The sequence below is a fragment of the Schistocerca serialis genome, chromosome 3, assembly GCF_023864345.2.
Source record: "Schistocerca serialis cubense isolate TAMUIC-IGC-003099 chromosome 3, iqSchSeri2.2, whole genome shotgun sequence".
Lineage (NCBI taxonomy): Eukaryota > Metazoa > Arthropoda > Insecta > Orthoptera > Acrididae > Schistocerca > Schistocerca serialis.
Genome location: NC_064640.1, coordinates 422,995,892 through 423,023,793, shown reverse-complemented (window position 1 = coordinate 423,023,793; position 27,902 = coordinate 422,995,892). Strand labels below are relative to the sequence as shown.

Here is a 27,902-nt window from a genome sequence, read left to right as displayed (position 1 = left end):
ATTGGTTCTTTAAACTATAAGTAGGTTTTTTAGGGATAGTTTATTTCTGTCTTCAAGAGTCTGCCAGTCAATTTTTTTTCAGCATCTCTGTGACACTCTACCACAGATCAAACGAACTGCAACAGTGCACGGGCAACTGTCTTCTTGTGAGATAGTGTGTAGATCCTTCTAAGAGACAAGCATCACAATGTTAACCATGTTTAGTGTTTCGTAGAATCTGCAAGTCATCATCTAACTGCTAAAGGTTTTGTTTGCGTCATTCAAGTCAAATGGTAATTGGTATTTAAAGGCATTATGTAGTAAGCTTTTTTTATGGTGTTCACTTTCTTGCTGAACTGCAGTGAAGCCATGTATGCCCGATACTTGCAATACTACCACATCATAAATTCCATCCCAAAAATTTTCATTCATGATATATGTTTGAGCATGCTTCACTATGTTGCTTTGAGCACTGTCAGGTCCACAACATTGCATAAAAATGCCTGATGACTGGCTATACCTTAAATTAGTAGCATTTATGTCTAGCATTCCAGAGATTATTCAGCATACACTAATTACAACAGCTGCAAATAATGCTACACTGGCCGCGCCAAAATCTTGTCATTAAGATTCCTTAAAACTGCTTTATTAAACTGAGCTATTGCACTATCTCCAGTGCGTTAAATATTACTGGAATGCCATACTTCACTAGATGTTACATAATCATGTGCAGGATTTTTGGCAAGTTGTTAACTGCTTGCAAAGGTTAATTTCTAAACATGACTTAGTACATTCCTGGAGCAATAACTAGCTACTGGATTTAATTCATAAAAGAAATTACATACAAATTATAAAATACATCATGTCCTGAAACATACATCAATGGACTGTTATTTACCTTGTCACAAACAAGGCACTGTAGCAGTTGCAATATAGTTGGAGCAACACCTTCATCCAGCAAACAACATGCCTTAATGAGGAATGGTACAAGTTGTGTGTCACGTGCACAGTATGTTTGCCAGTGACCAACACGAGAAGATGCAACTTCGACACATGCCTTCAAATGTTCAACTAGTTCCACCAAAGTATCATAAGGCAGTGTATTGCATCGAGGATATGGAGACTGTGGGTCTAATCCGTGTGAAGAACATACTTGCTGAATCCACTGTAACAAAAAGATACAATATTGATTTTGGAGAAAACTAACTAACAATTCACTTTGTACATTAATCTCTTAACATTTTAAATACTATTGTATATATTAGGTTGGCACATAAGTTCATAACATTTATGTTTTGCATGTTGGTATTCAAGTAGCGACGGGTTTATTTATCGACTGTCTTTTTCTTTGGTAGTTCACTGTTACTATTTCAGTTTGTATACTGTCATTTTCTCATGGAGATAGCGAGTGGAGCTGTGCATGCTAGAAAATAGAGTGAGAAGTAGAGAAATCTGAAGATCTGACATTCTTCTGTTTCAATTCAATAGAGCAGTGACAGCAACAGAGGCAGCCAGAAAAATTTGCGACAAGTATGGATAGAATGCCATTAGACAGAGCATGGCAAGAATTTTTTTTCTTTTGTTAACAAGGATAGTTTTGACATTAGTGACTCTACTTGTTCAGGAAGGCCTTTGGGGTTTGATGAAGAGCATTTAAACACATTAATCCACAATGATCCATATCAGTGTATACGAGAACTGGCACATGTGATGAACTGTGATCACTCCCCCATCCATTCTATTTGCATTCTATTTGCATGCAATGGGGAAAGTTTAAAAATCAGGTGTACAAATACTGCACGCTCTGCTCTAAGTCAAAATCACAAAAATCGGGAGGTGGCCATATGGGTTTATCTGCTTGTTTGTTATCAACTGGCTTGTGAACGATACTGATCATTCCTGTCTTGTATCATTACTATAGTTCAATTCTTTTACCTTGGCGGCTCACGCATGCCCGCCCAGACGCGGGACATTGCTGCGTTGCCAGTTGCACACGACGCACGCGCCAATAGAAGCAGCGCCATAGTATAGCATAGTTCGCAAGCTTACGTTTAGGGGGGAGTGCGCAGTTCATGAAGTAAAGCCACCACGGCCGCATTAACCCTTTCGCTGCTACAAAGACGTGCTCCCTGCATTCCGCGCTGTGCGAGATTTTGTCACTGCACTGCTCGCCTGTGCAGACACATCGTGTTCCGACTGCTTTAACACTCTTATCATTCGATTCCACAAAAACTATTTGGCCTAAAAATTAGATTTCTACACATCTTCTTGACTGATACCTTCCCCCCATAAATGACTTAATTTTGTTTCGATGTTCAACGTAGTTATTATGCAGCATTAAATATAGTAAACCATTGCACGAAATTTTGAAGAGTTTGCAGAGGTAAAAGTCCATAGAGTATACTTTCCGTATGGTCGACTTTAGTTGCTATAATGTTGAGAATGAAATGTGGGCAAGATACCTAAATTTTATATAAAATTTACTGTATAACAATATCTCATTTAAGTACCACATAGGTGTCGTATGTAATATTGAGAAATATTCCGTCTTTCGCGACTGTAACAAAAGTTTTATTTACACTGAGCACGTTTGGATTTATTTTAAAGCACTTCAATCAATCAAAAGGAAGTAGACAAAATACATTAAACAAAACTGTGGACTTACAAAAACATTAGGACTTGAATATACCGTCTATCAGTGAAGTGCTCTGAGCTATGTCAAATATAATTTTTGTGTATGGCGCACACACAAACATCATTTATTTGCTAAAACACTGATCAGCCAACACAAACGTTGAATATTGTGTTACCGCAGCACAAAACTACGAAAGGTGACTTGGCAATGGAGGAGACAAAATACTGTCCACTGAAGATGCTTCAAAAGAGAGAAATGCGTCTGGTCTAAATAAGTGGCTTATTACAGTTGCAGAAGAGGAATATATTTCAGTACCATTGATAAACAAAAACAAGAAAGAGAACATAAGTACCATTGTGAATGTGCCATACCTTTCATTAATTGAAGTGCTTTAAAATAAAGCCAAACGCGTCCAGTGTAAATAAAACTTTTATTACAGTCGCAAAAGACGGAATATTTCTCAATATTACATATGACACCTATGTGGTACTTAAATGAGATATTGTTATACAGCAAATTTTATATGAAATTTAGGTATCTTGTCCACATTTCATTCTCAACATTGTAGCAACTAAAATCGACCATACGGAAAGTATACGCTATGGACTTCTACCTCTGCAAACACTTCAAAATTTCGTGCAATGGTTTTACTACATTAAAATGCTGCATAGTAACTGCATTGAACATCGAAACAAAATTAAGTCATTTACGGGGGAAGGTATCAGTCAAGAAGACGTGTAAAAATCCAATTTTTGGGCCAAATAGTTTTTGTGAAATCGAATGATAAGTGTGTCAAAGCAGTGGGAACACCATGTGTCTGCACAGGCGAGCAGTGCAGTGATGACAAAATCGCGCACAGCGCGGAATACTGGGAGCACGTGTCTGCAGTAGCGAAAGGGTTAATGAAGAGACAAAGCACTAGAAATTTCAAAAAATTGCATTCAAACGAATATAATTCGTGAAGTAAGACAGTTCGATATTGTTTTTAAATAATGAAAATATTAAGCACCACACAAGGTTTGAACTCAGAACCTTTCACGTAGAAGCCCAACACCTTAACCGTTACGCTAACGCAGCTCGTCTGCCTACAGAACGCCATTAGGTCTCTAACACGTCCCGCAAAATACTGACAAACACTGTTGGTATGACTATGAATTACTCACGTTTCGTCGACATACAATAGGAAATAAACAATTACCGCCGTTCTTTATTGCGAAAAAGCAGTTCGTGAGATTGATACGAACACCTTTCCTTGCTATCGCCTGAATTAGGAGTCTTATTACTTGTTTTGTTTAATTAATTACTAGAATATGAAGCAATTGGTATAAAGAATGCTTTTTCCAAACTTTCTATAAAAGAAAGTCTGCTATCAAGACATTGCTTTTGTTCTATTACTTTATTTATGACTGAACGTATCTAAAACTGAAGACACTCGTCCATGCTCTGGACTGCAGTCGAGGTCTGGCAACGTCGTTCTCTGTTCATTGGCTGACTGTGTTTTGTGACGTCAGATGCGCAGAACGAACCTAAACTCGGCCGCCAACATAAATGACGCGCACTTTAGTGAAGAGAAATGGCATCTTTATGGTAACATAAGGAAAACAAAGGGATGGCTGAGCAAAACAGCAACTCTCCGTACAAAGACCTGTGCACATCCACAAAACAATGTAATGCGTCCAGCAGAAACGCACCAGTGTAGTGTACTACAAATTAGTTACCCAACGTGTAACCATCAATGCTGACATTATTGTCAACAATTACCAGGAAGACTGTGTGAAGTGATTCTCCACCACAATACCCCCTGCTTGCATACTGACAAAAAAAACACTATACAAGAGTTGGGTTGGGAAGTCATTCTGCAACCACCTTATTCATTTGATCTTATGCCCTCAGATTTTCACCTAAAAACCGCATGATTTCTACAGTTGTGGAAACAAAAAGTTACTGACTGGTAGTCAGTAGACTGGTAGACTGTTGTAAACAGTGGAGGAGAATATATTACTGACGACTAAAGTCTCCATTACATTTATTTGTTGTGTTTATTAAACTTTTGGAAAAATGCTACATACTTATGCATCAACCCAATAATTCACATCAGAATATAATGTATGCTGTTCACAGTAAAAACCTACATTTAAAAAAGTTTTCAGAAATTCTCATTTGTAACACATACCTATCGACTCAAGCGTAACTGCAAAACTGGTTCAAGAAAAAGTTTTAGATAATTCGTAGTTTTTTTGGTTGATGATTTCTGTCTCCCTTCTAGTAATTATACAAAGGGAGTTACGGTTTCAACACAAGCCGTATAACTACACAGAAAAGCTACATTTTTATAATCAAGATAAGAAGATAGGTCCAGGAGGAAAAACGATTGTTGTTATTGGTACATGAGGTGAACATCCAAAGGTTTCTCAGAAGTGTTAGTGTTAGGTTTCTTCCTGCTACTTGCACACACCATGATGTCAATTTCAATTCTTGAGAGAAATAAGGTAGTGAAAGTTTTACAGGCCACACACACCTTTGTTTTTGATGCAGGCTGCAACATGTAATTGCTGTAGAAGATTATTTCCCTGGAGAACAGAATGCTATCACAAGTTTTTCCTGTGAGTGTATGACACTCCAAGATTTGGTTTCATACAATGACATCATCTTAACTTCTACATCCCAGATGGGTAGATCTGAACTGTGTAATGATTTTGTAGATGAATAATCTGACATAAATAGGGTTGGTAGTTGTAGTTTTTCTGTAGCTTGAGAAACTTCTGCTTCTCCAGTATGAGCGAGTCCGTTCTTTTCGGCATCAAGTAGTTTGAACAAAAACTCAGCAATATGTTATTTTGAAAGAAAGAAGGGATCCACCATTCGATTAACAAAATAAAAAAGGAGTTTTTCAGGAGTTTTCCATAGTTACTCAATTAATCATTTCCATCCTGTGCCATTGATTGAATAATACAAGTCCTTAACAATAATAAATCATAATTTGAACTATATGTGTATTAACGAGTAAATCCCTAGGCATTTGATGACAAGATCTTCTAATAGTGGAACAAGGAAATTGCCTGTGTAAATGCAAAATTAAGAATATATATATAATTACAAATACAAATATTCTCACACATAGAGAAACCACACAAACTGTTACATATTCTATTACACATACTTGTTAATTTAGTAGCTTGTTAACTTTCAAAAATGTATTAACAAGTGTAATTTAGATTCATTCTTCTCATGTAAATTTTTGCTAATAAGAAGGGAAGTGTGCCTGTCATAAACCCCATCTCAGTTTTCAAATGTATGTCAGATGACACAAATTAATTTTAATGTGATTCTTCAGTTTCTTTCAGCGTATTTGTTGATCGAAGAGTCCATTGGTGTACTGCCAATTTACAGTGTTTAACTACACCAACACTGCCACAGACACCGACCTCTGCGACTCCGCAACTGCCAACGTGTGCCAACCACATAGGAAATGGCCTGTAAGGCAGCATCCCGCCCTCAGGAGATCAGTGCACCTGACGATGACGACATGTCTGATTGCCGAAATATTTTGCCCGTTGGACCCTATGAACTGACAATATGCCCGTGGACTCTTCAATAAACTAATTTTAATTTTCCACTGTCCCTTTATGTCCCCCCCATTACCACGCACGAGCGCGCGCGCACACACACACACACACACACACACACACACACACACACACACACACACAGAGAGAGAGAGAGAGAGAACTATATTTTGAAATAATGTCATCACTTACATTGAAATGCGAGTTCAGAGAATGCAAATCCCGCAATTGCCGGTATTCTTCTTTTGTACCACAGATAGAAAGTAGTAATTTTCTAACTTGCCGACGTACGAAAGGCGTCTGCTGAGTCATCATATATTCGCAGAGGTAATAGCGCCATTCCTGTTGTATAGATAATAAAGAACATTGACACAAATAACTACATCGAATATTTCTTGTAACTACTATTACTACAATAATAGCTGTAACACACGAGTAACTATTAACTACTATTTTGACATCCATCTAAGGGACTCACAATTCCTCCCAAATCTGATAATATAAATTCAGATAAACAAAAGAAGAAGAAGACGAAGAAGAAGAAGACAGGTTTAAATACTTGAATGTAAATAATTACGAGACATGTTTTTTCAAGTATCATGTTGAAAATCTGCTGTTGCAGCACCAAAGTCAGTATTTGGTGTATGCATGCAGTGTAATACACTCTGTCAGCAAGTCACAGACACCATTACGGAGTAATTTGGTGTGTTTACATTTGGTTGTGAGTACTTGATATATTTTGTCAGATTGAGAATCCTGCCGACTGTGAAATATGCGCTGATATTTGTTTTCTTAGTGCTAAATGTGCGTAGGTGATCAGCATGATGATGATGATGATGATGATGATGATGATGATGATGAAGATGTCAAAACAGAGGAAGATTTCTACAAGGATGGTTTTGAAAAAGTTGGTTTTACTATATGATAAATGCCAGTGGGAATTATGTCAAAAAGTAGATTAAAGCACAGGAATTCATGTAAAAATAAAATTGCAACTTGTTTTATTTTAATGTCAAAATGGTACTTACTTTAAAAAAACACGTCTTGTATAAATTATGTAAATGATATCCTATGATAGGGCTGAGTGCAAAAATTATGTAAATGACTTTCTATGATTGGACTGAGTGCAAAAATTATTTAAATGACTTTCTATGATTGGGCTTAGTGTAATACGATACAGCTGGTAACAAGCCTTAAAGTGTACAGCTGGTAACAAGCCTTAAAGTGTAAACTTTGAAACTGCCAAGTCACAGCACTGTAATTTGCTGTTAAAGCAATCAAAACAAAATGGTGCAGCACACTTCCACTTCATCAATGGACTGCATCATTTCATTTTGGCTTCTCTAGCAGCATGCTACGATATTGTAGCACGAGGATAAGTGTGTACCAGGACTGCATATAGGTACCTGTAAGCACACAATACATTAATTACGTAACCGTATCTTTTTGAGGTGGCAATTAAACTATATGACTACCCCTTGTACATAATGTTGCTGTACCAAAAATAAGCAACTAGCCCAAATTTAATCCTCATTTTGTCATCAATTTTGCATACTATACAAGAATCAGACATAATTCCTAGCTACAAATGTGTGTCCAACTACCTAATGGTAACTTCCACATGCAAAATATTTGCAATTTCTTGGAATATGGCTACTACAGTTCCTTGTGACGTGTTATAGGAGGTAGAAAGCCACCGATATTCCTATTCAAACTCCCATATTAAATGGCAGTGATTTGTGCACTCTGACATGGATGTATTTTATAGGGTAATTATACAGAAAATCAGGGTGCTTTGCAAAAAGGAGATCTGTCATGAAATGGTGCAAACAACAACATAAAATACTGTTGTAGTCAAAATGTCTCATGATGCCACCTGCAAGAACCAAACATCCATGGTATCTCAAGTAAATACACCCCACAGCATAACAACTTGCACTAACAGCCTGCGCTAAGTCCTGCAGTGAAATATCTCAAACTGTCTCTCTGAAAGATTTCACCTTCTAACACGATCAAACAGATAATTCGTCTGAATAGGGATATTTCACTGTCGTTCCAGTGTCTGATCATAGGTTTCCCCACATCCACTTAAACATATCAGGGTTTAACACTGTTGACAATACAGCAATTAGAAATAGAGTACAATCTCTGACTGGACATGAGTAGCAAATGAAATCAGCCATTTTTCCAATGACAGATGTTTTCATAATACTACAGCCGACCATAATTTCCCTTGTCAACACTGCTAAAACTGGTGACTCCACCGTTCTGCCTACAACTAACAGATTTTTCTCTGTCCCCAAACTCTTGTCATATACCTTTTATATCACAAAATGTGCCCTCTACATGACTGACAAGTATACATTTCCCTGGTAGAAGGTGAACACAACATTCTGAGTAATCAAAGTTAACAAGTAATAAATGAATAAAAATATCACATTTTAAATGTGCCAGGAAATTTCAAAAATACCTGTTCACTTGCCTCATCAACAAGTATGGTCTTTGCTTGATTCAAACTACTCTTATGGATTTGATAAGGTAGTCTCAACACCATTTCGGTCAACAATTGAGGATAAGCTTCAAACACATCAGCTGCATGGCTCTTCACATACTGTCGGAGGAAGAATGGTGCCATATCAGGTGGTGGGATGGTTGGACGAGCCTTAAGCAAGGTTCCACCTACTATAGAAGTTCCTTCTTCTGGCGATGAACTGAAACAGGGGAAAGCATTACCTTTCAGTTCAGAAAGAAATTTCATGATGGTGGTGGTAATAATAATAATAATAATAATAATAATAATAATAACCTCTTCCAGTAATTTAAAAGTGACTTCAGTAATGCCAAACAATAGTTAATTAGATCAGATTCCCTCAAGGTGGTGGAGGTAACACTTGATACAAATGATGTATTCTCTGTTGTTGCCTTACTGGTTGACTTGGTACGAGATAACATAACACCTGAAAGAAAGATGAAGTTTTCTGTCAAAGTACAATAAAATGAATACATGATTTCAAATAGTACCAAAAGGTATTTCACACATTCAATCAATAATGTCTTTATTTGAACAAAACTAGAAGATGCACACTTTGAAACTTACTAAGAAGCCTCATGATTACTAAACACACTTCACGGTTCTTATTGCGCTCCGACACATTGCTTGTATCAGGTTGTTTCAGGTTTAACTCATTTAGAAGTGCAGATAGTAACTGTTTCAAGCAGTCCTGACTTCTTTCTTCATTGCCATAAAGATCACTTGTCAGCATCAACACAACCTGTACGACAAACATAGATGAATAGTCAAAATTTGAAAAAGTTAAATTCTTTAAAGAACCAAATGTATACTATAAATGCAACATACTTTAAGGACTTCAGTTTTCTCAACACAAAACACCTCTACATCAGAAATGTTAGTCAAATGGACACGGGATAACATAAGCTATAAATTTTGACTGAATTTTCTCATTCTGAGAGAATTGAAGGGCGATCTGTTTAACTGTTAGAAACCTTTCAACAGCCAAGATCACACAAAATATTTTTTCATTTAAGGCAACCGGTTTCAACAGACTATGTTGTCATCTTCAGGTCTTTCACAACAAAAAGACTTTAAAATCTGAAGAAGATAGCATAGTCTGTTGAAACAGGTTGTTTTCAATAAAGAAATATTTTATGCTATCCACGAACTATGGACCTTGACCATGGACCACGCCATTGATGGGGGAGGCTAGCATTCCTCAGTGATACAGACGGCGGTACTGAAGTGCAACTACAATGGAGGGGTATCTGTTGTGGTTCCTGAAGAGGGGCAACAGTCTGGATGATTGCAACATCAACCAAAACAGCTTTGCTGTGCTGGTACTGCAAAAGGCAAAGAGCAAGGAGAAACTACAGCTGTAATTTTTCCCGAGGGCATGCAGCTCCACTGTACGATTGAATGATTATGGTATCCTCTTGGATAAAATATTCCGGAGGTAAAATAGTCCCCCATTCAGATCTTCAATTGGGGGCTACACACGAGAATATTGTCATCAGCAAAGAGAAAACTGGCATTCTACATATCAGAGCATGGAATGTTAGATCCCTTAATTGCAGAGGTAAGTCATAAAATTTAAAAAGGGAAATGGATAGAGTGAAGTTAGATATAGTGGGAATTAGTGAAGTTCGGTGGCAGGAGGAACAGGACTTCTGGTCACGTGAATACAGGGTTACAAAGACAATATCAAATAGGGGTAATGCAGAAGTAGGTTTAATAATGAATAAAAAACTAGAATGCGGATAAGTTACTATGAACAGCATAGTGAACATATTATTGTAGCCAAGTTACAGGAGGAGGAGGAGATTAGTGTTTAACGTCCCGTCGACAACGAGGTCATTAGAGACGGAGCGCAAGCTCGGGTGAGGGAAGGATGGGGAAGGAAATCGGCCATGCCCTTTCAAAGGAACCATCCCGGCATTTGCCTGAAGCGATTTAGGGAAATCACGGAAAACCTAAATCAGGATGGCCGGAGATGGGATTGAACCGTCGTCCTCCCGAATGCGAGTCCAGTGTGCTAACCACTGCGCCTCCTCGCTCGGTAGCCAAGTTAGACAAAAAGTCTGCTCCCACCACAGTAGCACAAGTTTATATGCCAACTAGCTCTCCAGATGATGAAGAGATTGAAGAAATGTATGATGAGATAAAAGAAATTATTCTGGTAGTTAATGGAGAGAAAAATTTAATAGTCATGGGGCACTGGAATTTGATACTAGGAAAAGGAAGGGAAGGAAAAATAGTAGGTGAACATGGACTGGGGGAAGGAATGACACAGGAAACCGCCTGGTAGAATTTTGCACAGAGCATAATTTAATCATTGCTAACACTTGTTTTAAGAATAATGAAATATGATATGTGGAAGAGTCCTGTAGACAGCGGAAGGTTTCAGATTGATTATACAATAGTAAGATAGAGATTTCTGAATCAGGTTTTAAACTGTAAGACATTTCTATGGGCAGATGTTGACTGACCACAGTTGGTTGTTTATGAACTGTAGATTAAAACTGAAGAAATTGCAAAAAAAGGTAGGAATTTAAGGAGATGGGACCAGGATAAACTGAAAGATCGAGGGGTTTCAGAGGGAGCAGTAGCGAATGACTGATACGGACATGGGAAAGGAACACAGTAGAAGAAGAATGGGTAGTTTTGAGAGATGAAATACAAAAGGCAGCAGAGGATCAAATAGGAAAAGAAGTCAAGTGCGAGCAGAAATCCTTGGGTAACACAAAGAGATATTGAATTTAATTGATGAAAGGAGAAAGTATAAAAATGCAGCAAATGAAGCAGGCAAAAGGGAGATCGACAGGAAGTGCAGAATGGCTAAGCAGCAATAGCTAGGGGACAATTGTCAGGATGTAGAAGCATATATCACTAGGGGGTAAGATAGATGCCACCTACAGCAAAACTGAAGAGGCCTTTGGAGATCAAAAAGAACCACCTGTATAAATACCAAGAGCTCAGATGAAAAACCAGGCCTAGGCAAAGAAGGGAAAGCAGAAAGGTGGAAGGAGCGTGTAGAGGGTCTATACAAGGGGTATGTACTTGGGGGCAAATATTATGGAAATGGAAGAGGATGTAGTTGAAGATGAGAGACATATGATACTGCATGAAGAATCTGACAGAGCAATGAAAGACCTAAGTCAAAACAAGGCTCTGGGAATAGACAACATTCTTTTAGAACTACTGATAGCCTTGGGAGAGCAAGATGTATGAGACAGGTGAAATACCCTCGGACTTCAAGAAGAATATAATAATACAAATTCCAAAGAAAGCAATACTAACATGAATTTTTTACAGACGAATGGAAAAACTGGTAGAAGCAAACCTCGGGGAATATCAGTTTGGATCCCGGAGAAATGTAGGAACACACAAGGCAATACTAAGCCTACGACTTCTAATAGAAGATAGGTTAAGGAAAGGCAAACCATTTGTAGACTTAGAAAAAGCTTTTGACAATGTTGACTGGAACACTGTCTTTCGAATTCTACAGGTGGCAGAGTAAAATACAGGGAGTGAAAGGCTATTTACAATTTGTACAGAAACCAGATGGCAGTGATAAGAGTCAAGGGGCATGAAAGGGAAGCAATGGTTGAGATGGAGTAAGACAGGATTGCAGCCTATTGCCAATGTTATTCAATCTGTACATTGAGCAAGCAGTAAAGGAAACAAAAGAACAATTTGGAGGAGGAATTAAAAGTCCATGGTGAAGAAATAAAAACCTTGAGGTTTGCCGATGACATTGTAATTCTGTCATAGATTGCAATGGATTCGGAGGAGCAATTGGAAGGAAATTGACAATGTCTTGAGAGGAGGATATCAGATGCATATCAACAAAAGCAAAATGAGGTTAATGGAATGTAATCGAATTAAATCAGGTGATGCTGAGGGAATTAGATTTGGAAATGAGAGACTTAAAGTAGTAGATGAGTTTTGCTATTTGGGGAGCTAAATAACTGATGTTGGTCGAAATAGAGAGGATATTAAATGTAGGCTGGCAGTGGCAAGGAAAGCATTTCTGAAGAAGAGAAATTTGTTAACATTGAGCAAAGATTTAGTGTCAGGAAGTCTTTTCTGAAAGTACTAGTATGGAGTGTAGCCATGAATGGAAGTGACATAGACGATAAGTGGTTTAGACAAGAAGAGAATAGAAGCTTTCGAAACGTGGTGCTACAGAAGAATGCTGAATATTAGATGGGTAGATCATGTAACTAATGAGGTGGTACTGAACAGGCTTGGGGAGAAGAGGAATTTGTGGCAAAACTTGACTAGAAGAAGGGATTGGTTGTAGGACACATTCTGACGCATCAAGGGATCACCAATTTAGTACTGCAGGGAAGCGTGGAGGGTAAAAATCATACAGAGAGAATAAGAGATGAATACAGTAAGCAGATTCAGAAGGATGCAGGTTGCAACAGTTACTCCGAAATGAAGAGGCCTGCACAGGATAGAGTAGTACGGAGAGCTGCATCAAACCAGTCTTTGGACTGAAGACCACAACAAAACAAAAACAACAACAACAACAACAACAAAAACAACAACAACAACATGCTGTCATCTTCAGGTCTTTTATTACAAAAAGATTCTGAAACCTGAAGGCGACAGCACAACCTGTTGAAATAGATTTTCTTCAACAAAGAAAAATTTTATGCCATCTTGGCTGTTGAATTGTTTTTAACTGTACAGTTCCATGAATGACTTACAGAACCAACTGCAACACACCACCCTTGTGTGTGTGTGTGTGTGTGTGTGTGTGTGTGTGTGTGTGTGTGTGTGTGAGAGAGAGAGAGAGAGAGAGAGAGAGAGAGAGAGAGAGAGAGAGAGAGAGAGAGAGAGAGGGGGGGGGGGGGGGGAGATGAGGATGACGATTACAAAAAAGTCATGGATGTATTGCTTGTACATGTCTTGTAAAGTCCTTTACATTATTTCCCTAAAAAAAGGAATGGCAATAAAATGAAGACTACATGCAGTTATGGGACACACAGTTTAAGATACGACAGACCATACTAGACGTCATCTGCAGCACTAAGATTTGTTGATTTAATTCAAATATAAAAGTAGTTCTGGGTTTTATGACACTTCATAATGTATGTAAGATGTTCAGCTTTGTATTCATTTAACAAGTTGCAAGTAAACTTATCAAATCATAAAGCATCATTTTAGTACAATAAATATATTTACTTGCAAAAAGGGTACAGATTTGACTCCTCCCAGGTTTTTGAGCTTAGAAACGGCACCAATGAAGTGCTCCAATAGTGCAAGCCGAAGAAAGTGAATACGTGGACTACTTGTTTCTTCTTCAGCATCTGTATCTTCATCATGTTCCTGTTCCACCTTCTGTTCTGGTTCATCTGCATCCTGCATCTGAAAACAGTAACAATACTAAGTAACTGACTTGAAGAAATTAACTTTAAATGTAGAATAAACAAAAGTTACTTATGTTTGTATTATTCAAGAGCATATACGAACAGTTGGCTGTAGCAATTTTGATAAGGAAGATTTTAAGCAACATTTCCACTTTCATACAGTTAAACTGACTATTTTTCCCCTCCTGCTTATGTAACACCTGCGCAAAAGTGTACTAATGAGATTTCTTCTCCTCCTCCTCCTCCCTCTCTCCCCCCCCCCCTTCCTTTTTTTATTACACTGACTTCAACTTCAAAGGATGTGAATAATGCTCCTACTAAGATCTGTGAGTATTTACTGAATGATATTAAATGTTTTCGAAATAGCACAAATAAATTCATAATTAAGTTAAAACAAAGAGAGATCCTATAGGTCAACTCCTTATATACCACAGAAGACTTTTATTGAGGACTTTTTAGCTTATTCACTGTTAAGTATTATATAATTGGTTTATAAAAACAAAAACAATCAATCTTTGACACAATAATTTAATTGGACGGATAAAAAAATACTCACCAAGTGGCGACAGATCTCACACATTAAAAATGGTTCTAATTAGGCAAGCTTTCAGAGCCAGTGGCTCCTCTTCAGGTAGAAGGGTTGAAGGGGAAGGAAGAGGGGTGAAGGAAAAGGACTGTAGAGGTCTAGGAAAACAGGTAGATTTTGGGAAAGTCACACAGAACTGTGGGTCAGGAGAAACTTACCGCATGGAATGAGAAGCAAAGACTGATTGGTGAGGACTGCATCAGATGAGATTGGAAAACCTGAGACCTTAAAGGTGGAAAATAGGGTAATATGCAAGACAGGGATTACTGCTTAAACATTGAGCATGAATTAATAAGAGTGAAAACCTAAGTGTATTGTATGTAACGGAAGTGGGAGGAGGGAGCATTAAAATAGACAGGTAAGACAATGAAAGATGTAGAAAACTAAAATGGAGTGAAGAAAAGAGCAGTTACTGTGAAGAAATGCTGAGACAGAAGAAATTAACGTAAATTAAGGCCAGGTGAGTGGAGAGAATTAAGGACACATTGTAATGCTAGTTCCCACCTGCATAGTTCTGAGAAACTGGAGTCTGGAGGAAGAAACCAGGCACCAAGATCACGATTGTCATGTTGTAGAGCATGCTCTGCAAGAGGATATTGCGTGTTGACAGAATGAACATACAGCCGTACAGCCTTGGCACTCAAGGCAAACCTATTTGTTTGGATGCAGATTCTTTACAGCAATACACCACCATTCTCATGCGAGTCTTCACTGTACATAATCACCCCACCAACCTAGTTCAAAAGCAGATTGACTGGGCCATCACATCCCATCCTGGTACTGCTGATCTCTCTCTCAAAACTTTGGAGCACACCACTAGTCACTCAGTATTTTGCTGGTGTGGAATGTATTAATCAGCTACTTCGACAAGGCTATGACTTCCTAAAATCATGCCCTGAAATGAAACCCATTCTGTCTGAAATTTTGCCCACCACACCTAGAACAGCTTTTTGTCACCCTCCCAATCTCTGCAATATTCTTGTCAGACCCTATGCTCCTTCTGCACCCATCTCCCTACCCCACGACTCCTACCTCTATGACCATCCCCACTGCAAGACTTGCCCTATGCACCCTCCTACCGCCACCTATACCAGTCCTGTAACTGGCAAAACATATACTACTAAAAGGAGAGCCACTTGTGAAACAACACTTGTCATACACCAGGTGTTACGTAAACACTATTCGGCCTTTTACATTGCAGTGACTACCACCAAATTATCAATTAGGATGAATGGGTGTAGGCAGAGAGTGTATACTGGCAACACACAACATCCTGTTGCAGAGAATGCTCTACAACATGACAACTGTGATCTCAGTGCCTGTTTCACCACATGCACCATCTAGATTCTTCCTCCAGACACCAGTTTCTCCACAGGAGGGAACTAGTGCTACAACATGTCCTTAGATTTCGTCAACTACTCAGCCTTAATTTACATCAATTTCTTCCATCTCAGCACTTCTTCACAGTGTCTACTATTTTCTTCACTTCGTTTTAGTTTTCTACATTTTTCATCTTTCATCGTATTACCTGGCTATTTTTCGTGGCCCTCCTCCCATCTGTGTTACATACAATGAACTTAACTTTTCACTCTTATTAACTCATGCATGATGTAATTTTGAAGGCAAACTTTGGTTTAAAACTTCTCCTGCAACACAGCTCAAATTGTTGTGCATTTGTCCACCATTCAAGCATTTCATATAATTTGTTATTTACATTTTATTCAAGTTTTAGCTTCATTTAACAAAATTGATAACAACAGTTGTGGACTGCCTATACTCGAGATGAGAAGAATCTTTTCAAAATATAGAACTGACAAAGGTCCCAAGTAGCAATTGTTATGGGAATTAGCAAGAGATAGGAACAGTGTTACAGGTACAGATTAGTTACACATTCCATGGGTCACTTGTACGATATATCATAATGATGTGGACAGGGTCTAATAAGATATTATTATTTTCATTTGTATTTGAATATAGCTACATGCTAATTATCTGCAGAAGAATTAATGTAGCTGCAAATAATATTTAGTTAAATAGCTAAAGCAAGTCTGAAATTCTTTGACACTAAATGAACTAACAAGTACTGAACACAAATTCTTCTATGGAATACAACGAAGTTGCACTGTATGAGCTCTTTTAGCTTTATTACAATTTTGGTTTGGCCATCTGTAAGGCATTTACCATCACTGGATAAATGCTCAAAGATTTAATAAAATTTCATATAATGATTGATATTGGTTGTCAGTTATATCATTTTATTAACTACGTATAAATTAAAATGAAATTAATGAAGGATCCTATGGAAGAAAGTAATGCAGAGTGGTTGCTGGATTCGTTCCGATGAGCACGTATTTTCCATGTCAATCAATGATACAATATGACAAGAGATCTAATTTTTGCCAGCAGTTGGCCAGTGTTGGTTTCAAAATTATTATTGAATGGCAGTGAAAAAAAAATTTTAATACATCACTTTCATTTTATTTTAAACATCCTGATGACTTTTCTGTAATATGTAGTTATATACACAAACCTTCCTCGTGATTCAGTTTATTAGTGAAAACTATTTCGAAAATGTCATGCTGTTTTACTTAAAAATTAAATAGTTTTAATTACTCACCACTTCGCATAACAATTAGTAATCAGTTTTACACACTGGAGACACATGTGAGAATGCTGCAATATTGTCCTGGAAGAGTAGGTTAGATGTTGCCTTTCTCCAGCTTGGTAAAAAGTTTTAAAGTATCATATTTGTATCCAAGTTGTGTGGAGGAGGTTTTTTTTTCCTCTTTAAGAGCTGCTTTTCAGAAGGGGCCCCACAGTATGCACTAGGCCAGTGAATGAGATATTAAATATTTTTCTGTTTTCTGCTGCAGACTGATTTCAGTATCTCATTACCTACATATGAGTCTCATCCTGGCAATTTAAGATTTTCAAATAATCCTACAATACATAGCTTTTACCGTATAAATTTACATGAACATAAATTTGCTTGCTTATGCGTATTTCGGTAGATATTTATGTTTTATGGATAACAATATAGTGTGTTGGAACCATAGAATTTTCATTGCATTTTTTATGTCTGTATTAATTGTACGTAAAATGAAAATATAACAAGTAAAAGTAAAAATTCAAATTTTCTCAAACCCAGGAAATTTATAAAATCTCATGTGATGATTGTAATCAATTTTACAGTGGACAAATGGCTAGGAACTACTCTATTAGATTTAAAGAACACATGTGAAATTGTGAAAGTCATGAATCCACGCTTAATAAATGCTTACATGAGCATATATACTTCCAGACAAAATTCATAATGAACAAACAGAATTAAAGCACAAGCAATATTTTGACAACCTTACTTATTTCCTAAAAGAGAAAGGATAATTTTCAGCAGCTCGTGATGCCAAGAAATAAATCAAAACAATAGAACACTCAATGGAAATTATATATCTGCAGAGTAAATGAAAGTGCAGAATAATATGAGCTTTTTCTCAAGTTACTGAAATTCTGTGAATATGAATTGTAAATTTATTGTGAACATACAGAGTTATTACAAATGATTGAAGCGATTTCACAACTCTACAATAACTTTATTATTTGAGATATTTTCACAACGCTTTGCACACACATACAAAAACTCAAAAAGTTTTTTTAGGCATTCACAAATGTTCGATATGTGCCCCTTTAGTGATTCGGCAGACATCAAGCCGATAATCAAGTTCCTCCCACACTCGGCGCAGCATGTCCCCATCAACGAGTTCGAAAGCATCGTTGATGCGAGCTCGCAGTTCTGGCACGTTTCTTGGTAGAGGAGGTTTAAACACTGAATCTTTCACATAACCTCACAGAAAGAAATCGCATGGGGTTAAGTCGGGAGAGCGTGGAGGCCATGACATGAATTGCTGATCATGATCTCCACCACGACCGATCCATCGGTTTTCCAATCTCCTGTTTAAGAAATGCCGAACATCATGATGGAAGTGCGGTGGAGCGCCATCCTGTTGAAAGATGAAGTCGGCGCTGTCGGTCTCCAGTTGTGGCATGAGCCAATTTTCCAGCATGTCCAGATACATGTGTCCTGTAACGTTTTTTTCGCAGAAGAAAAAGGGGCCGTAAACTTTAAACCGTGAGATTGCACAAAACACGTTAACTTTTGGTGAATTGGGAATTTGCTGCACGAATGCATGAGGATTCTCTACCGCCCAGATTCGCACATTGTGTCTGTTCACTTCACCATTAAGAAAAAATGTTGCTTCATCACTGAAAACAAGTTTCGCACTGAACGCATCCTCTTCCATGAGCTGTTGCAACCGCGCCGAAAATTCAAAGCGTTTGACTTTGTCATCGGGTGTCAGGGCTTGTAGCAATTGTAAATGGTAAGGCTTCTGCTTTAGGCTTTTCCGTAAGATTTTCCAAACCGTCGGCTGTGGTACGTTTAGCTCCCTGCTTGCTTTATTCGTCGACTTCCGCGGGCTACGCGTGAAACTTGCCCACACGTGTTCAACCGTTTCTTCGCTTAATGCAGGCCGACCCGTTGATTTCCCCTTACAGAGGCATCCAGAAGCTTTAAACTGCGCATACCATCGCCGAATGGAGTTAGCAGTTGGTGGATCTTTGTTGAACTTCGTCCTGAAGTGTCGTTGCACTGTTATGACTGACTGATGTGAGTGCATTTCACGTACAACATACGCTCCTGTCGCCATTTTGTCTCACTGCGCTCTTGAGCGCTCTGGCGGCAGAAACCTGAAGTGCGGCTTCAGCCAAACAAAGCTTTATGAGTTTTTCTACGTATCTGTAGTGTGTCATGACCATATGTCAATGAATGGAGCTACAGTGAATTTATGAAATCGCTTCAATCATTTGTAATAGCCCTGTACAAGTGTCACTGGACTGGATTGTGCTGCCAAACAAATGTGGTAAGTGCAATTAAAAAAGTGCACACAAGTCAAAGTTCTGACGAACGCCAACAGCACAGAAACAGACACGCACGCATTATATCAAGTGTTTCAAAATGAATGTAGGAGTTTTAAGGCCTTGTAGTATTTACTACATTCAACTTGTAGTATTTATTACATTTAACTTACAATTGCAACTAAAACACTCTTAGGAAAAAAAGGAAAAGAAAAAAATATACACCACAAACAAATTATCCAAATGGGGCGGAAATCGGTAGATGTGATGTACACATACAGACAAGCAAATGATTACAATTTCAATCACAGAAATGTGTTAGTCAAGAGAAAAAGCTTCACAAATTGAGCTAGTCAATAACACACTAGTCCATCTCTGGACATTATGCAAGCAGTTATCTGGCTTGGCATTTATTGATAAGAGTTGTTTGATGTTTCCATGTGGGATATCATGCCAAATTCTACCCAACTGGCATGTTAGATTATAAAAATCCTGAGCTGGTTGGAGAACCCTGTCCATAATGCCCCAAATGGTCTCCTTTCAGAAGAGATCCAGCAAGCTGCAGGCCAAGGTACGGTTTGGCAAGCACAAAAACAAGCAGTAGAAATTCTCGCCATGTGCAGGTGGGAAATATCTTGCTGAATTGTATCCCACCGCTCTCTGGGGTGTCTTGAGGTCTGTCTTCACTTATCTTTGGGGCTCAATTTGAAGTGGGACTCATCAATGAAGACAATTTTACTCCAGACAATGAGGAGTGATGGTCTGGGGTGCCATTCCTTTCATAGCAGGACCTCTTTGGTTGTCATCCGCATTACACTTACAACACTGCAGTATGTCGACGACATTGTACACCCCATTTTGTTGCCCTTCATGGCAAGTCATCCTGGGCTTACATTTTAGCATGATAATGCCCGTACGCATATGCCGACAGTTTCTACTGTTTGTCTTCGCGCTTGCCAAACCCTGGTTTGGGCAGCAAGGTCACTGGATCGTTCCCCAATGGGGAATGTTTGGAGACCTCCAACTAGGTCAAGATTTTGACAGTCTAACATGCCAATTGGATATAATCTGGCATGAGATACACCAGGAGGTCATCCAACGACTATCAATCGATGCCAAACCGAGTAACTGCTTGCATAAGGGACACAGAGAGCCTCACGTTTTCTGTCTTAGTGTGTACATCAAATGGAAGAGAACCAGTGTTGTTTGTATACCTGTGCATTTGTGCGTGTACTGTTTCCTGTGCCACCCATCAGAAAGCATTCATAGAGCCTCACGTTTTCTGTCTTAGTGTGTACATCAAATGGAAGAGAACCAGTGTTGTTTGTATACCTGTGCATTTGTGCGTGCACTGTTTCCTGTGCCACCCATCAGAAAGCATTAGTAGCAAAGATGGCAACTCGTGAACTGAAAGCTTATTGTGTTGGACTGAATCTGTTGCAGTTCAACATGCATTCCACACTAAGTTTCATTGTAGTCCTCCAAATGATAGTAACATTCATAGACGGTGTCATCAGTTTGAGGACAGTAGTTGTTTTTGATAAGGGAAGAGTATGGGACAACCAGGAGTGACTGAAGAATGTGTTGAAGGATTCAGAGACTTTTATATGTAGCCCCAAGAAATCAGATTGGAGGGCTAGTTGCGAATTAGCAATTCTGCTGATATCTGAGAGAATACTTTTAAGATACGGTTTACAACTATGTCCTTATTTTTTGCAATTGTTACAAGCTGTAAAGCCTGCAGATTACAGTTTACAGCATTGTATTCGACCGCTGATTGGCTGCAAGGGGCCAGATAACAGATCTTGTTTGACAGATCTGCTTTCGTATGGTATCCAGGTTCACTTAGTGCTATTTTCACATTTGGGAGTTCGTAAAAGGATAATGTTTATGTACCTCCACTATTAGCTGATCTACCCGACTTAAAAAACAAGACTGAAGCACTTGTTGCAACAATTACTTCAGACGCACTGATAACCTTTTGGGAAGACAGTGCCTACTGGATCGATGTGTGTCAGGTGACAAATGGTGTTAACATTGAATAACTGTAAGATAAACTGAGCAGCTCTTTCATTTGATGTACTATTTACAGCTGTGGAAGTTGAATGTAATAAACGCTACAAAGCCTTAAAACGGCAATATTCATTTAGAACACCCAGTATTGTAACACATAAAACACAAATATCTACCAAAATTAATATTCTTATAATTTTATATGAAAAAACTTAATTTTATATTGCAGAAATGCCTGAATATGGGATACCACCGAGTTGAGACTTGTACGTGAATAATGAGATGATAACTTCAGTATGCAGCACAAAACAGAAAAATATTTAATATGTCATTTACTCTTAGCTATGAGAGATGAAAACCAGTTAACACAATTATCTATGATACCACAATATTTGAGCTGCTCTAGGAGAATAATGTGAACTGCATAATCAAATACTTCTTACAATCCACAGAAAATACTACTCGCAATACTTCGTCATGTCTTCTTATGGATGGATGAATTTCTACTAACTTTTGCCTGGCAACATTTGCGCATTCTTTTTTGAACTGAGACTGTAATGAACTGCATTTCCTCAGCATTTTCCAAATTTGATTATTAAACCATGGAGGGTCCTTTCCATTCTTAATACACGTACTTGGCACATACGTCTCCAGAGCGTAATTTACAATCAGTTTAAATTTTGCTGATAATTCCTCTACATCCATCATATTGGAGTTAATTGACATCCATTCACTGTCTAAGTGGGACACAAGCAACTGCTTATCTGTTTTTCTAGCGTAAATACTCTCCTAGCCATCTTGACAAATTTATTAACTTCAGTAACCATCACTGCTATGAGGACATCATGAGTGCTAATCCCTGTTTGTATGCTGACACTACTGATAAGGTCAGGCCTGTTTGCAGCTACAAGGACTAAAATATTTCGATTGTGTGTGGAATGCCTAACTAGTTGCTCAAGGCAGGGCAGGTTTCAATAAAGTGCACTAATATACATCAATTTTCACAAAACTAATGTAACTTACAAGATAATTAATATCATATTTTCTATTGTAAATTTTGCCACTACACTCGTTAAATTCTGAATTTTGACAAGATACTTTTGTCACCATAATTTTTATGAATCCAATGACTCCTATACTAATTAATTAAGCCACTAATTAAGAATTTCTATGCATGATTACAATTCTAAAAAATGGCTGATGAATAGTACAATTCTCAAGGCTGTCAATTCAACTAAGTACCTGGGTGTAGAAATTACGAACAACTTCAGTTGGAAAGACCACATAGATAATATTGTGGGGAAGGTGAGCCAAAGGTTGCGTTTCATTGGCAGGACACTTAGAAGATGCAACAAGTCCACTAAAGAGACAGCTTACACTACACTCGTTCATCCTGTGTTAGAAGATTGCTGCGTGGTGTGGGATCCTTACCAGGTGGGATTGACGGAGGACATCGAAAGGGTGCAAAAAAGGGCAGCTCATTTTGTATTATCACGTAATAGGGGAGAGAGTGTGGCAGATATGATACGCGAATTGGGATGGAAGTCATTAAAGCAAAGACATTTTTCGGCGCAGCGAGATCTATTTACGAAATTTCAGTCACCAACTTTCTCTTCCGAATGTGAAAATATTTTGTTGAGCCCAACCTAGATAGGTAGGAATGATCATCAAAATAAAATAAGAGAAATCAGAGCTCGAACAGAAAGGTTTAGGTGTTCGTTTTTCCCGCACGCTGTTCGGGAGTGGAATGGTAGGGAGATAGTACGATTGTGATTCGATGAACCCTCTGCCAAGCACTTAAATGTGAATTGCAGAGTAATCATGTAGATGTAGATGTAGAATGCTATGGAGTATATGCTACTGTTTCAGAGATAACATTCTGCAACAAGAGTGTCAATTATAAATAAAACCTGACGCACCTAAGAATAAAACATACCAAGTGCAAATCCACAGTGTTTAGAAATTATGTGATTAAATATTAAAATAGATGATGTGTGTCAGAACGCCAGGCAGCAAAGACTTGGAACCATAATTCCTTTGAGAGTGCAGAAAAGGAACAAGTGGTTTCCATGATTTGTTGATTTGGAATCCCTTGTTTCAGTTGAGCAGATTGTCTGCTAATTGTATTTCCAGAGCTTTCTTGACTTCTGTAGCCCAATAGGATGAGGCTGTGCCCAGTATCTTCAACTTTCCCATAATCCACAGAAGGACTAGTGGAAATGAATATTCAGCCATTGCAGATCTGTTGAGCTGTACAAGGTGGGAGTGTCACTGGTGTTTGATTTGTCATTCATGTAGAGCATGTATTATTTGTTCTGGGTACGTTCCTTTAAAAAAAAATAAAGGTCTGCACCTCTCTCTCTCTCTCTCTCTCTCTCTCTCTCTCTCTGTCTCTCTCTTTCTCCCCCCCCCCCCCCCTTATTTTGATGTTATCATAATACTTCATGTAGACAAAACAGTGTGAGTGATGAAACTTCCTGGCAGATTAAAACTGTGTACTGGACCGAGACTTGAACTCGGGACCTTTCCCTTTCACGGGCCAGTGCTCTACCATCTGTGCTTCCCAAGCATAACTCACAACCTGTCCTCATAGCTTTACTTCTGCCAGTACCTCGTCTCCTACCTTCCAAACTTCAGAGAAGCTCTCCTGTGAAACTTGCTGAAGTAGCACTCCTGGAAAAAAGGATATTGCGGAGACATGGCTTTGCCACAGCCGGGGGATGTTTCCCCATGCAAGGCAAAGGTCCCGAGTTCAAGTCTCGGTCTGGCACACAGTTTTAATCTGCCAGGAAGTTTCATATCAGTGCACCCTCTGCTGCAGAGTGAAAATTTCATTCTGGAAACATCCCCCAGGCTGTGGCAAAAGTCATGTCTCTGCAACATCCATTCTTCCAGGAGTGCTAGTTCTGCAGGACAGCATCTGTGAAGTTTGGAAGGTAGGAGATGAGGTACTGGCAGAAGTAAAGCTGTGAGGATGGGTCGTGAGTCGAGCTTGGGAAGCTCTGATGGTAGAGCACTTGCCCGCAAAAGGCAAAGGTCCCGAGTTTGAGTCTCGGTCGGGCACACAGTTTCAATCTGCCAGGAAGTTTCATATCAGTGCACACTCCACTGTAGAGTGAAAATTTCATTCATTCAGTGTGAGTGATGTGTGTGAATTTCTACACACTGAAGGAGGCATAGTACCTGCAAAGGAGATAAACAAAAATGCTATTTTCTAACATTAGCATTTTTTTTTAAATTCTAGATCTATATTTTTCAATTGCAGTAAAACCATAAAAAGATAACTGGAGAGTACGAAATGTAGTCACGTCACTACAATGGAGGGGTATCTATTGAGAGACCACACAAATGTGTGGCTCCTGAAGAGGAGCAGCAGCCTTTTCAGTAGTTGCAGGGGCAACAATCTGGATGACTGACTGAACTGGTCTTGTAACACAAGCAAAACAGCCTTACTGTAAGGGGAAACTAAACCATCATTTTTCCCAGGGGCATGCAGCTCACTGTAAGATTAAATAATGATGGGGTCCTCTTGGGTAAAATATTCTGGAGGTAAAATAGTCCCCCATTCATCAGGGCAGGGACTACTCAGGAGTATGTCGTCATCAGGAGAAACATACTGGCATTGTGCAGATCAGAGCATGGAGTGTAAGATCCCTTAATTGCGGAGGTAAGTCATAAAATTTAGAAAGGGAAACAGATAGGTTGAAGTTAGATATAGTGGGAATTAAGTTCAGTGGCAGGAGGACAGGACTTCCGGTCAGATGAATACAGGGTTATAAATACAAAATCAAATAGGGGTAATGCAGAAGTAGGTTTAATAATGAATAAAAAACCAGAATGCGGATAAGTTACTATGAACAGCATAGTGAATATATTATTGTAGCCAAGTTAGACACAAAGCCTGCTGCCACCACAGTAGCACAAGTTTATATGCCAACCAGCTCTCCAGATGATGAAGAGACTGAAGAAATGTATGATGAGATAAAAGAAATTATTCTGGTAGTTAATGGAGAGAAAAATTTAATAGTCATGGGGGACTGGAATTTGATACTAGGAAAAGGAAGGGAAGGAAAAATAGTAGGTGAACATGGACTGGGGGAAGGAATGACACAGGAAACCGCCTGGTAGAATTTTGCACAGAGCATAATTTAATCATTGCTAACACTTGTTTTAAGAATAATGAAATATGATATGTGGAAGAGTCCTGTAGACAGCGGAAGGTTTCAGATTGATTATACAATAGTAAGATAGAGATTTCTGAATCAGGTTTTAAACTGTAAGACATTTCTATGGGCAGATGTTGACTGACCACAGTTGGTTGTTTATGAACTGTAGATTAAAACTGAAGAAATTGCAAAAAAGGTAGGAATTTAAGGAGATGGGACCAGGATAAACCGAAAGATTCAGATGTTCCAGTGAGTTTCAGAGGGAGCATTAGGGAATGACTGACAAGAACATGGGAAAGGAGCACAGTAGAAGAATGGGTAGCTTTAAGAGACGAAATAGGGGAGGCAGCACAGGATCAAATAGGTAGAAAGACAAGGCCAAGTAGAAATCTTTGGATAACACAGGATATTGAATTTAATTGATGAAAGGAGGAAATATAAAAAGGCAGCAAATGAAGCAAGTGTAAGGGAATAGAATCGTCTAAAAAATTAGACTGATGGGAAGAGCAAAATGGCTAAACAGGAATGGCTAGAAAAGAAATGTAAAGATTTAGAAGCATATTTCACTAACTGAAAGACAGATATTGCCTGCAGGAAAATTGAAAAGGCCTTTGGAGAAAAGATAAGCAGTTGTATGAATATCAAGAGCTCACATGGAAAATAAGCCCTAAACAAAGAAGGGAAAACTGAAAGGTGGGAGGCGTATCGGAGTGTGTATACAAGGGAGATGAACTTGAAAGCAATATTATAGAAATGGAAGAGGACATACATGAAGGTGAAATGGGAGATACGATAGTGCAAGAGAAATTTGACAGAGCACTGAAAGATCCAAGATGAAACAAGGCTCCAGGAATAGATGACATTCTGTCAGAACTACTGATAGCCTTGGGATAGCCAGCTATGAAAGAACTCTTTGATCTCGTGAACATGATGTATGAGACAAGCAAAATACCCTGAGACTTCAAGAAGGCAATACTGCTTCTACGACTTATATGTTATTGTTGTTGTGGTCTTCAGTCCTGAGACTGGTTTGATGCAGCTCTCCATGCTACTCTATCCTGTGCAAGCTTTTTCATCTCCCAGTATCTACTGCAGCCTACATCCTTCTGAATCTGCTTAGTGTATTCATCTCTTGTTCTCCCTCTACGATTTTTACCCTCCACGCTGCCCTCCAATACTAAATTGGTGATCCCTTGATGCCTCAGAACATGTCCTACCAACCGATCCCTTCTTCTGGTCAAGTTGTGCCACAAACTTCTCTTCTCCCCAATCCTATTCAATACTTCCTCATTAGTTATGTGATCTACCCATCTAATCTTCAGCATTCTTCTGTAGCACCACATTTCGAAAGCTTCTATTCTCTTCTTGTCTAAACTATTTATCGTCCATGTTTCACTTCCATACATGGCTACACACTCTATACAAATACTTTCAGAAATGACTTCCTGACACTTAAATCAATACTGGATGTTAACAAATTTCTCTTCTTCAGAAACGCTTTCCTTGCCATTGCCAGCCTACATTTAATATCCTCTCTACTTCAACCATCATCAGTTATTTTGCTCCCCAAATAGCAAAACTCCTTTATTACTTTAAGTGCCTCATTTCCTAATCTAATTCCCTCAGCATCACCCGACTTAATTAGACTACATTCCATTATCCTTGTTTTGCTTTTGTTGATGATCATCTTATATCCTCCTTTCAAGACACTGTCCATTCCATTCAACTGCTCTTCCAAGTCTTTTGCTGTCTGTGACAGAATTACAATGTCATCGGCGAACCTCAAAGTTTTTATTTCTTCTCCATGAATTTTAATACCTACTCCAAATTTTTCTTTTGTTTCCTTTACTGCTTGCTCAATATACAGATTGAACAACATCGGAGAGAGGCTACAACCCTGTCTTACTCCCTTCCCAACCACTGCTTCCCTTTCATCTCCCTCGACTCTTATAACTGCCATCTGGTTTCTGTACAAATTGTAAATAGCCTTTCGCTCCCTGTATTTTACCCCTGCCACCTTTAGAATTTGAAAGAGAGTATTCCAGTCAACATTGTCAAAAGCTTTCTCTAAGTCTACAAATGCTAGAAACGTAGGTTTGCCTTTCCTTAATCTTTCTTCTAAGATAAGTCGTAAGGTCAGTATTGCCTCACGT

At 38.6% G+C, this 27,902-nt stretch overlaps 1 protein-coding gene across 1 annotated transcript in view; it reads right to left on the bottom strand.

Annotated features, from left to right (window-relative positions):
* Positions 1-27,902, bottom strand: part of LOC126470301 (protein purity of essence) — a 475,244-nt gene that overhangs the window by 122,489 nt on the left and 324,853 nt on the right. The window contains exons 50-55 of the mRNA XM_050098072.1: positions 13,889-14,071; positions 9,278-9,452; positions 8,987-9,137; positions 8,651-8,891; positions 6,373-6,522; positions 878-1,144 (exon numbers count right to left, since the gene is read on the bottom strand). Of these exons, the coding sequence (XP_049954029.1) occupies positions 878-1,144; positions 6,373-6,522; positions 8,651-8,891; positions 8,987-9,137; positions 9,278-9,452; positions 13,889-14,071 (1,167 nt within the window). The remainder of the gene's footprint in view (positions 1-877; positions 1,145-6,372; positions 6,523-8,650; positions 8,892-8,986; positions 9,138-9,277; positions 9,453-13,888; positions 14,072-27,902) is intronic.